This window comes from Chelmon rostratus, chromosome 9, assembly GCF_017976325.1.
Source record: "Chelmon rostratus isolate fCheRos1 chromosome 9, fCheRos1.pri, whole genome shotgun sequence".
Taxonomy (NCBI): Eukaryota; Metazoa; Chordata; class Actinopteri; order Chaetodontiformes; family Chaetodontidae; genus Chelmon; species Chelmon rostratus.
In genome coordinates this window covers 19,937,299-19,950,165 of record NC_055666.1, presented here as the reverse complement: position 1 = coordinate 19,950,165, position 12,867 = coordinate 19,937,299, and the positions used below count along the sequence as shown (strand labels likewise).

The following is a 12,867-nucleotide window of genomic DNA, read 5'->3' as shown; positions in this document are numbered from 1 at the left end:
GTGAAGCGCTCTCACGGTTGATAAAAGAACAACCGCATCAGAAAATATCTTCTACCTTGATTAGAAAGTTGGTGCGTTTTGGTAAGAAATATCCAATCACAGAGCTTCAAATTATATTATGAACACTGCTACCTGTGCACTGTTGAAGACATTCTGCATCTTAGATTAATTGACTTTTGGATTCTGTGTAAATTTTGGTCTGGTGTTTTGTTCGCACCTGTAACGACAACACATTTTGAACCACGACAGCTCTGATCCGTGCCTTCTTCTTAATAGCAACGAATGCCGGGGCTCATGGGTATTGTATTATTTAGAGCCGTCCGGCATGCCAAATGTACTCAGAAAAAAGGATTTCTCAGAAACATGAAAAGTAAATAATTAAAACTGGTAGTCACACCACAAACCTAAATGATCATTATATTATTCACAATATTCCCATTTCTATGTCAGGAAGTTCATTCAAACCAGAACCAGCTTCTGCCTCCCCCTTCACAACTCTACTGGGTTAACAGTTGGTACGCTCACAGTGGACAAGAGTAATGAAGGTTAGACAACAGAAAATATTAATTACCATTAATTAAAGTCCAGGCGTCTTAAATCTCTGTCGATAGATAAATAGATAGATATACTTTATTCATCCTCAGCTGGGAAATATTCCTTGTTTTAAAAAAAACCATTTAACATAGCATAACCTAGCAGCCAATTCAGGAGCATTCCCAGTGTTATTAAGAGTATGGTCATGCATTTCCAATGTGTGTGCCTGCGTGCGTGTGTGCGTGTGTGTGTGTGTGTGTGTGTGTGAATTAGTTCGAATGAACGATCCTGTGTTTTCGTCTGCCTCTATTCTTACGGTGAGATGTGGGAGCTGAGGACCATATATTAGCCAGATGACGGAGCTGTGTAGTTTTCCCATACACAATACCCCACCTACACACACACACACACACACACACACACACACACACCCTATGTAAACACAGTACCCAGCAAAGACACACACTCCAGCAATACCAGCACACTCCTCATATGAAATATTGACGTAGTATTAGATTGGTAGCCTGAAGCAGAGAGAGCGGACTGGAGAACCCCCCAAACTCACATGCATTTCTTTTCCTGTTTGCACTGGCATCCAACACTGCCCACCTTTTGCCGTGATGAGAGTGGGTGAATCGCACCGGGCATCATTATTGTGTCCAGCTAGAATGCACATACACACACAAACACACACACACTCTCCCTGATCATTTCAACCAATTAAATCACAAAATAGGCATGATTTCACTTCAGCTCCGCAACCAGCCATTAGTGAAAATTGAGTAAGGAGGAGAGTGTGAGGATAAGAGGGGAGTAGTGAGGTAATGAGGGATATTGTGGTCTTTCAGTGCTACTAGAGAAGTAATTGGCCTCTCTAAGTCTCTCTCATGTATTGACAAAACGACACAGGCCCTGTGTACTCCTTAAAACCTTACAGCAACAGTAAATCCTCTGAAATGACGGTATCCAACAAGCTAAAAAGGAAATGACACGTGCAAAGAGAGACCCCCATAAAGTGGTAAAGTGGTCAGTGGTTCATAGTGTGGAAGTTGATTCACGACTGGCCCAGATAGACACCCTGGAACGAATCGAAGAAAAGCTCATGTGTGTACCTTCTTATGGTTCCTGCTCCTTCTTTCATGTGCTGTTGTTCACTTGACTCAAATTCAAGCTTCCAGGCATGTTTTGAATTTGCATTGAAAAAGATGCACAGTGTCCCTAATTCAACCATTCTGTTTTTTTCATTTTTGTCTGGAAGATGTAGGACTTTAGTGACTATCATATCGTATATTTGCAAAATCGGCGAGAAATGAGCACTGTATGATAAAAGAGTGACTGTCAGATGTGAGTAGGAAGTGTGAAGTTGACGGCTGTCAAAAATTAGAGGCATTCAGGCTTCGTCAGCCCGAAACCGACTCGGGACCTTTTGTCACATGTCACTCTGTTCTCTGTCCCCCTTTGTTTCTTGTTGCTCTCCACTGTCAAATAACAAGATGAAGAGGCTACAGCCATCTTCTCTGTGAGACTCGACGCGGGCATAGCAGTGCTTTGAGCTAAATGCTAGCATCAGTATGCTGGCATGCTCACAAGTGCAGCTGAGGCTGATGTGAATGTCATTAGTTGAGAAGGTATTTGGTCACGAAGCTTTGGACCAATTAAAATGATGGCACTACATGAAAAAATTAGAATCCTGTGGGGGACATTGCTGTGTGCAGCAGATTTCATGGAAATACATACCACAAATGTCAACCTTGTGTTTGCCTAAGAGGAAAAGTCATAAGATCACCAAAGTTATTACTGTTATGATTAATGTCATGAATGTCGTCATGGCAATCCATCCAATAGTAGTTGAGATTTTTCAGGAGGGATCAAACTGGTGGACTGGCAGACTGACACCACCTGCCTCTCCCATCATATTTCCTTTTTCCCCTCTCTCACTTCCTCTCATCTCCTCTTTCTTTTGGTTTTTAATTCTGACACTCCACCTCTCCTACAGGCTATCGTGTCCGCTTAGGCTCCAGCACAGACAAAAAAGACACCGGCCGTCTCCACGTGGACTTCGCCCAGGCCCGAGACGACCTCTATGAGTGGGAGTGTCGCCAGCGCATGTTGGCCAGAGAGGAGAGGCACCGTCGCAAGATGGAGGAGGATCGCCTCCGGCCGCCCTCGCCTCCTCCCATCGTCCACTACTCCGAGCACGAGTGCAGCCAGCTGGGAGACAAGATCAAAGGTTGGTAGCCATGGTGAACTGTAAGACATGCAAAAAAAAATATGTGCATGATATGATAAAACTCAAGAAACAGAGCTTGGTAAAGAAGTAAAACCTTGACAAAGAATTTCATTAAAGTGGATCCACTCATGGCACTTCATCGGTCTTCATGCAAACAGATATGGTAGAAATGAATGTGTGTGCTTGCAGAGGGCATCCGATGCCAGCCAGTGCATTACAGGAATGCCCCAAAACTGCAGCTTTTAAAACTGACAAAGCAGTTTCTCTGATGTTCCAACAAATTGAGTGCATTTGTTTTCGAAAGACGTTACACAAAAGCTGTTAAACACAGTATATCAGGTTACTCTCCCCTCAGCACATGCTCCTCTCTCTTATCTTGTCCTTAGTCCTCTCCTCTCTGCACTCTCTGTTCTTCTCTGCTCATCCTTTCCATTTTCTCCTCCCCTCCCCCCCTTCTCGGCTTTCCGTCGGGTTTCTGGCTGGATAAACTTGTTCCACTAATGAGCAATGACACTTCCAGGTCTCAGTCACAGTTGCACGATAACAAAATGGCTGTGACTTTCTGCCTCTTTACCATTTGTGAGTGTCTTTTTTAGCTCTGCCTTCCCTGGCCTTGGTGTAAAGAACTCGAACACGGTGCTGTTGCAGCCTCGGATTTGTTTCTGATCACTTAAGGCTGGGAAAACGCACAACCCGGCTATTTGCTGCAGATTGAGGTTTACTTTTTTCTGAATGTTCCAAGTTCCAAAAAGAGGTTTAGCACTTTTCGGTGCCAGTTATATTCCTGTACTCCAAACCACATTTGTCCTTTTGACGACAAGAAGCTCAACTTTTCACTCCGACTGCCTCTAAATGGGTTTCATTTCATTTCATTTTTGCTTCTTTCTCCATATTGTGCAGGTGTCATCGACTGTTGTTGCATGCACAGTAACATTCCATGATTATTCCTAACGTGACAATATTCTGATTTTTATACAGGTCATTACACAACATATTCCATTTTAATACCATGAAAAAGACCTTATTTGGAATGGAGCATATTCTGATTAAGACGCACACGGCCTCTTGCCTGTCAGCTCTGTGCATCGCCTAGCCAGCAGTTTGCAAGGTGGGGGTAGAGATGCATGCACAGAAGAAAAGCCCACATTTCTGGTCATCTTGGATCAACAGGTTTTTGGATATGGGCAAATATCACAACGCTGACCTTTTCAAGAGGGTGGTTGAACGAATGAAAGAGGGAGGCCGTGTTTGTTCATGCACGGCTGCATGTGAACAGGAATGTTAATTTCCATCAGCCATATAAACAGCTTCGTAGGAACATTGTCTTTTTGAGAATGAGGGCAAAAACCAGAATATTGTGTGCATGGAAACGTAGTCACTGTGGTCGCTGAAGTTGTTCTGTCGCTGAAGAGTGTGGCAGTCTGTCATATGTTCTCTTTTTTCCTTTCATCCAATAGCGCAGAAGTCTTTTTGTTCTCTCGTCCTTGTTCTCTTCAGCTTACTGTGGTGGTGGTGTTATTTTTAATCGTATTCAGTGTCACCTTGCTTTAGTCTGTCTACTTTTCACTCAACAAAATAAAAATTGGTTGCTACTGTATTCATTTAAAGTTATCTGTATTTGCCTTTGTACTGTTGTGTATATCTGCTACCTACCAGAAAGCAGGGTTGTCTGGTCACAATGTACAGCCTTGTCTGACATATATGAAATATGTTTATAATGTTTCACAAGGTTTTGCAATTTTTTTTTTTGACTCGCCAGCTCTTGTTTTCACCACCGTTAGTGTCCCGGGACTGTGCAGGAATAATTTATTTTTATTTTGTCTTCCCTACTTGGCCAGACGACGGCAAGTTTCCCGAAGCAGTGCGCGTTCTTTTGACCTGGTTGGAACGAGGTGAAGTCAACCGCAGGAACGCCAACAACTTCTACTCCATGATCCAGTCCTCCAACGGCCACATCCGCCGGCTGACGAGCGAGAAGAGTCAGCATGAGAAGGAGATGGAAGAGGCCAAAGACAAGTTCAAGACCGCTCTGGCCGGCATAGTGGGTCAATGTGAGTCTCCTGCTCTCAGTCACACACACTACAGACTTGGACGTGTCATTCAGTTCATATACTGTAAATGCTCAACAGCGTATCATCATTTTTGTATAGAGGCCAAAGATAAGTTCAGGACCACTCACACTGATCGAGACAGTGACTCATTAAAGTTTATAACCAGAATACATCATACTTGTTGTTGGGCAGTATGCTCTGTACAGGAGGAGGAGGATAATAATGAGTCCAGTCCATGCTTGGCCAAGTTTCTGGTTCAGTGTAAGTTTCATGTCAGAGGACTAGACACACAACATTAACATTCTGTAGATGAGAGGGCAGTATACAGTCAGGCATTCACAACGGAAGACAAAACCCACATCAAGACTTTTTGTGCCTGAAGTGCTTAATGCTGCAAATAAGTAAGTATAATGTTGATCACAGCCCTTCATGACGCTCACGTGATGCACAGAGCATGTGTGCACAGTATTTATCGCCAAGGAGAACACATTGTGGATATAAAGATCATTGAGTTTCATAGCATCATAGAAACCATGCTGTTTCATGCTAGTTTGTTTTTGGAAGGCTTAAAGGTAAGTTTAATTCCTTTCCTAACAGTGTTGTTGTATCACCCTGCTAGGCATTCAGTCTCTTGCTCGTTTTTTATTCCGCCTGAGACACAAATATTTTAAACCTTACAAGGAAAAAAGTTACTGGTGCCAGTGGCTTGGCTGGAATATTTATTCAGGCTGCCTTCAGATGAAAGTAGTAAGTAGCTCAGTACATTCATTGCATGAATACAAACATGTACAGTACATGCATGCTTGGCTCATTTCGGCTGATGAAAGGCCAAAGGCAAAATATACGACCTTCCCACATCTGACAACTTTGACTGTGCAGTTTCTGGTTTCCAACGCTGCCTTCAGCGCACACATGCATGTCAAATAGAATGTAAACATCCTTGAGCACGAAGACAAGTACTCAATTTTTGTTGTGTATGTGTTTTGGGTGAATACTACACATAGATGACATAGAAGGCGTGTGTGTGTGTGGTTTGAACTACATATAGAGAAGCAGAGATGCAGTCCTTGTGTCAGCTATCCTCCATCATTTCAGCCCATGCAAACACTTTCCTATTCATGACTTTGCCTTCCTGTTAGCGCACTGCGGGTCATGTTAATGATAACATGAAGACTGGCCTCCTGTGAGGAAGTTTTACTCAGGAACAACTCTCTGTCCATACCAAACACATTCAGTCTGTTGATGCTTTTTTTTTTTTGCCGATCATGTAGGTCTAGCTTTGACACAATATGACACTTCAAAGGTCAGTTCACCCACGTCACAAAGACTGTATTGTCACTTAATCTCAAGTGGTGTTTCAACATGCATATAGCTTTCGTTTTCTTTGCCCCGGTTTTAGATATTGGCTTCCCAATCTTCTGCTGCTGCACCAATACAATAAAGGTGCAGAGAGATTTGTTTGTGGTGCTCAAAGTATTGAGAAAAAAATATGTTTCAAAGGCTCAAAAGCATCTTGCCTCTCCAGAAACAATGTCCCTTTTTCTAAAGATAATCCGCAGACCTCAGTGTGAAGAGTTTCTGTTTGAACTACTTTCTACCACATTGAAAACAGGTAGAATATGAAAATGTTTCTCTCTCACACACACACACACACCCACACGCACACACACACACCACACACACAGATACTTTCATATAAGCTCACAGGCCTGAACGTCTGTCTACCCTTTCCTCTCTTCTCTGACTTCACCATCGATCTGCTCCATCAAATTACAGGGTGCTGGGAAGACGCTATTGATCTGCACTGTTCTCTCTCTCACAGACATTCTGCAAACACACACACACATACACACTTAGCTGGTGGTCATATTGACTCCCCACACCCTTCTTGTGTACATTAGGACCTCTGGGATACACAGACCACCCATGCACTCCTCCATGACCACCCACATGACAACATGGAATAACTATATCAATAGACTGAGGCTGAGGTGGACGCTGTCATCGTGCACATGGACACATGTAGTAAACCTCAGAGTTAAAGGTCTGGTCCTAAATGAGACTTAGTCCTCTGTTCAGTTTCTGCGCCATCATTTTGCAGCTACAACTGCATCGAAGGGTTAACTGCAGAGGCTTGAAGCTGTTCCTTTTTAAAGAAGAGAGAAATCTGCATAGGGAACGTAAATCGGGAACACTGTGCTACTTTGAAAAGGTGTCCTTGGGCAAGATTCCTAACAGCCGACTGCTGCGGTGGAGCTCCACAGTGGTCAACAGTGGCACACTTAAGTAGGTTATTTTTGGCAGCTGCCAGTTGCTTAGCAAAATTTCCCTTGTTAAACAAATATGAAAGGAGACAAAGAGTCTACAGCCGTGCTAGCAGCGCTGTGAGGCTGCACGAGGGCACAGAGGATCTTTGTCAACATGTTGATGTTTAGCAGGTGTGATGTTTGCCGTGTTCACACTCTGAGTTTAGCATGTTAGCGTGCTCGTATTGACTGCACAAAGTACAGTGTAGGTATTAGTACTGCAGATATTTGGTCATAATACATAATATTTGACAAATTAAATGTTGAGATATTTTATTCTGGACCAAAAGGGTAATCCCTTCAGTACAGCGATACCACTGCCTAATAAAACTCTAAGTCAGTATTAGGTGAGCTGCAGTATTAAGAGGTTTTATTGTGAAAAAAAACAGAACATCATATATGAGTTAAGGAAGTTAGAGTATTATTAAGTATTTATTCACATTTTGCATGTGGGAACTATCTGACCAACCATCCACAAGTTGATGCAGTGGCATCAGCTGGTAAGTAGATCACACGCTTGCACACACACACACACACACACACACACACACACACACACACACACACACACAGTTCTTTACATCCCTAGTTGACTCCACTTTCTCACTCCTCTGCTCCTTCCCACCTGCCCTCTGTCTTTCTTTCTCTCTCTGTCTCTGGATGGTCTCTGGTCCTTCCCTGCATCCCGCCACAGTTGAACAGATTGTGTCTGTATTCCAAGCTGCTTCCAAACAAAAGGCATGGGACCATTTCTCCAAAGCTCAGCGCAAGAACCTGGACATGTGGCGCAAACAAGCAGAGGTTAGTACGCTTTTGATTTCATTCTGTTGTTCACATGATTAATGGAAAATTAGACTTTATCCCATTTTGTACAACACCTGTTTCTCTCTTTTACTCATTGTAAAGTTCTTTATTTTTCTATTGGTAGTTAGAATGCTGACAGTAGGGTCACATAATGATACTCTTACTTAAACAAGTGAAGAAATCAGATGTCAAAAGAGCAGACTCGGTTACAGTAAGTACTTTGAATGAAGCCAGGATACAGAACAGGTGCCTGCTCACTCCAGCCAGGGTGAGATACAAACAAAACCAGGTCACAAACCTCCACCCCTCCCCTCTCCTTCCTCCACCACTGTCCTCCCCTGTGATACAAGCTGTTGGGTGAGTTTTCCATCTCTTCAAAGGGTGTCCAGACACAGGTAAATCTGTACAAGCCTTTTTCCCCCTGCACCAGCCAATCTGTAAGATTTTGTTTTGAGCGGATAATTAAGGAGGAACATCTTGAGCCAAAAGAGCACATTTATTTTCAAATCTGACGCCATGTTTTTGTCATCCACTCTCTGCTTACCATTTTTCCTGTCTCTGCCAAATGGAGTGGTAATTGGCATGATGATGAGTTGTATGTAATGGAGGGTCTGGAGTGTGGTGCAGTCCTGGGTCTAATGGACCGTATATGATCATATCCAATTGGTAAGTTTTTTGAACAGCTTGAAGATTAGAGTAATTTTAGACCCACACACACTAATAACAGAATCTCATACAGCAGGAGCAGCAATCAACTTGTACTAAAACATCTCTTTAAAGGTAGGTGTTAAAAAGTAAAATTGTTGCGCTAATGTTCAGATTTGCTGCAGAATCGTGAAAATAGTGAAATCACCCGTCTTTACAGCAGCCATTTATTAGAACTTGCTTATTATTGCTTATTATACTAGCTTGTGTGGAGACCTTTTAACACACACGATGAGTAAGTAGGAAGCTGGATGATGCATGTTTATATGCAAGCCCTTGAGTGCGTGTCTGGTTGTGTGACGTCAGTAAAGAACACTTTTGTATTGTTGTCTTCCCTCGCTCAGACCTTGAGGGTCTCTCAGGGATCTGCTCATTAGGCAGTCACTCTCTCCTCTATATACGCTGTAGCACAAAGTATTGAAATCTGTTATGTGGATACCAGAGTGTTTTCATCAGGCCCTGGGGGTATGTCCATTCTTTCTCAGACTTTCTTTATAGATGTGCTTTATACACACTGCATACACCAGGGAGTACAACATGACCATAGATGCGAGTGAAAGAGACCACTGTGGGTGGACAGTTTACTGCAGAATGTGTCCTCATTCAGAAAACATTGTTATGAATAAATCCCTTAAAAGACATCCTGGTTCAAAAGTTCTTTGTAGTGTTTTTCTCTTGCAGCTGCTTCACCGTGTGTTATACCTGTGAGAATAGGCTTTATTCTCATTCAGAGTGTGTTTCCTGCATGTGTGTGTGTCTAAGCATGAGGCGAGCAGAAAGATGTCATTTGAAGACATCTGTCTGCTCATTTGCACTCAGCATCGCCCAAATTGATTGTGTATCTCTCCTTAGCTGTCCTTAAGTTTATACACAGTAGGGAATTATACAGTCAACTTGTAGAAATTAAACCCTCCTAAAAATAATTAAGATATAAACTATGCTCGTAATAAGTTTTTGGGGTTTTTTTTTGCCTGCATACCATAAACAGTATTTTTATCTTAACAATGGATCAAATGACTAACTGTGTTTGTTCATAGTGACAAACCTACCGATAATTATCACCGGACTCTACGGCTGTACGGAGCATTTGCTGGCTTTCAGCTCTCTAAAAAGTTCTCTAAAATTTTGATCTCGCTTGCTCAGCATCTTTCCCAGCAGCACGACAGCGTTGTCACCTATAGGGCTGTCTGTTCGCTATGCACTCAGTACCAAACGTCAGACAAAGTTAGCAACCACCTGGTGAACACAGTTGAGCGTTTAGCAACTAAAGAGCCGGATATTTCCCTCAGGAGTAAATTAACGTAAAACAGAAATAAAGAGATTGAATGTTGGACTTGCATTCATCAGGTGACCAGAAACATGATGTACAAATGTCTTCTAAGCAAACGTTTGCTAACGGTTTCTGAAAGCAGTGATGTGTCAGTGCTGTATTTACGGCTTGTTCCTGCTGTCTCCAAGTGGCCACAAATCTGTCGTTGCAGGTTTAAAGCTTCATTTAACATTTAAACTACCAGGAAGACTCCAGCAACCCATAAAAAACAGACCTGACACACCCTTGTTGTTATGTCTAACCTGTCAGCCAACAGTTGCAGGAGAACATGAGCTTCCTCTCTGAGTCTTGATGAGGAAGTCTGAAGGTCAGAGAACCAAAATAATGAGCTAAAAGTGTCAATAAGCTGCAAAGAGCTGCACATGTGGGCGCTCATTCTGTCAGCACAGGTCCTTCGTTTACAGTACGTGGAGTGATTTGATTCAATTTCAAAAATGTGGCTTCATCCACATTTACTTTCATGTTGATCATACAGGCCTGCCTCAGAGGCTGCCATGTATAGGACTGGCAGCCTCTGGCCAGCGTAAGGAGCATCGGTAAGTAAGTGCAGTTGCTCAGGGATAGTTTATCATCAAATAGCCAGCCAGTTTCACTCTCAGTCATTGTATATTCAGTATGATCCTCAGGCCTGGAGGTGAAATATGGAACGAGCACCAGTGTTGAGTAGCTGCAGCTCCCAGGCAGAATCAGACAACAGCTGCCTCCCTCTATCAGTGTTTTCATGTGGTGTGCGCGCTTGTGTGTATGCAGCGGATGCATGCGTACGCACATGATCCACACACACACCAGATGGCTGTGTGTCTGCGTGTGGTTGTGTGTGCAGAGTACCTGTTTGACCTCTGCCATGTGCTCAGGCTGGTAATGTCAGCTGACAGATGGTTGTAAGTTTGCTTACTCTTGGGCAGCTTTTTGCTCCCTTTTGCTTTTTAGGAGTATTTTGAGTCTGTCATTGAACGCACCGAACGCTTATGCCTCTTTAAACTGGTGTTATATATATAAATATATATATGTTTCAATACATACTGGTTTAAACTGTCAAGTGAGAACTGTTCAACTTGTGTTCTTTAACATGTTAAATGTCTGAATGTTCATCTAACGTGATGACCAGATATCCTCGTTTGTATAGTTTGTGTAAGGTAAATCATTGGGAGCAGTACTTTCTATCAAGGCTGTGATTGGTCACTAAAGGAGAATAAAGTGGGATTTATGCAGATCTGCTGTAATACACCAAAAATCTCACATCTGATCATTTAAACTTTATTCAGTAGAAGAAGCATGTTAAGATGAAATCGCCTTCCTGTAGTACACGTCGACTGGATCTTATTGGACGGCCTTTGAGGTGTGAGGTTCAGCACTGCAGGTTATCATCTAATCAATGTAATGATAAAAATGTTATCAACCCAATAATGTTTGTCTAATTCCTAACTGGCTCACTTAGTTCTTATATATTAGTTCTTACATGAGGTGTTATATTAGGTGACATGTTATATATATCAGCCAGTAAAGCACTCACTCAATGTCACTTTTTCAGCGAGGACCAGGCAGTAATTCAGTGTTATTGATCATCTCTTCATAAAATAAGCCTGTGACAAAATTGCACTTCAGCATAATAAATATTTCCAAAAGATTTTGTTGAAATAAAAATGTTGTTTTTCCTGCCCGTGTTTACATTTACATGTAATCCTGACTTCAATGTCAATGGTCCACTTATGTTGTGTGAACATTTGTCTGTGACCTTCAACCCCCTTTGTGTAGAAGAGGCATCACTCTGTGTCTCTTCACAGGTTAATCGGCTGTGATGTCTTTTCTCCTGCTCCTTTAGCATCAGACCTCCTCTTTTTAACGGAGACAGCGTGTAGCCCAAACATCATCTCACAGCAGGGAATGAAAGCTGAACGGGGTTTGAAGCCCCTTAAAAACACTTGTATTAATCGACAGTATGTTCATGGTTTGGTCTAAGCTTGAATGCCATGCGTGTAGTGTGTAATGGGGGTTTTGTCTTTTTTGTTGGGCTTTTCTCTTGACACACACCTGCAGGGTTTGGTTTAATTTGCAGCCCGTCTAGTTCAGTGGCTTGACCATTCCGAAACCTGCTTCTGCTTTCTGTTCTCCAGATGGATGTAGTCATTAGTGATTCAGTATGGAGGGGTAAAGTAAAACACAGAGGGTTGGTGTTTTACAGTTACTGCTGTGGATTTCCAGATTTGTACTCAATAAGAATAAAACATGGATGTAAAAGAACCAACTAAGACACATTTCATGCTTTGTTGTCCTTAAATCAGCATCTTCTGATGTTATTGAAGCTGTGGTTTTCAGAGTCATACTTGATGTATTTTAGCTGCATGAGTGTGCTGTTTTCTCCAAGTAACACAGACAAACTGTGGGATCTGGCTAAATTTGTGCTACCACCTGCCCTATTGCTGTGCCAGAGGAGGTATTAAGTACCAGCTCTGAGACCATCCTTTTCATCTTTATTCATCTACACGCCTTTGTTCTCTACTGATCTGTTATACGTATTCTTTACAGCTGTTGCTACACATTAACAATCCTACTCCTGCTAGCACCTGCTAAAACGTGCATCAGCCGTGAGTCTCTGCAGTTCTAACCGCCCCTCTTTTGGCCTTGTTTTGCAGGAGATTAGAAACATGCACAACGAGCAGCTGATGGGCATCAGGCGGGAGGAGGAGATGGAGATGTCTGATGATGACATGGAGGACGCCCCTGACAGCAAGGACTCTGAGGACTCAGGTATGCATATGCATGTACATATTCACTGTTCAACACTTCTGTCAACATGACAGGCCATACACTGATCAAGGTCTCCAGAGGATGAGCACGAAGAGCGTTGAATGACTGAAGGAGACAGCTGTGGTTGACTGAAATGACAGTTATCATCCCCCAAGCATG

At 42.6% G+C, this 12,867-nt stretch overlaps 1 protein-coding gene across 3 annotated transcripts in view; it reads left to right on the top strand.

The window, feature by feature from the left end:
* The window catches only part of enox2 (ecto-NOX disulfide-thiol exchanger 2), a 171,844-nt gene that overhangs the window by 140,738 nt on the left and 18,239 nt on the right, over positions 1-12,867 (top strand). For all 3 annotated transcript variants that reach the window (XM_041943807.1, XM_041943805.1, XM_041943806.1), the window contains 4 exons: positions 2,531-2,764; positions 4,603-4,815; positions 7,816-7,922; positions 12,594-12,708. In XM_041943807.1, coding sequence (XP_041799741.1) covers positions 2,531-2,764; positions 4,603-4,815; positions 7,816-7,922; positions 12,594-12,708 — 669 coding nt within the window. The remainder of the gene's footprint in view (positions 1-2,530; positions 2,765-4,602; positions 4,816-7,815; positions 7,923-12,593; positions 12,709-12,867) is intronic.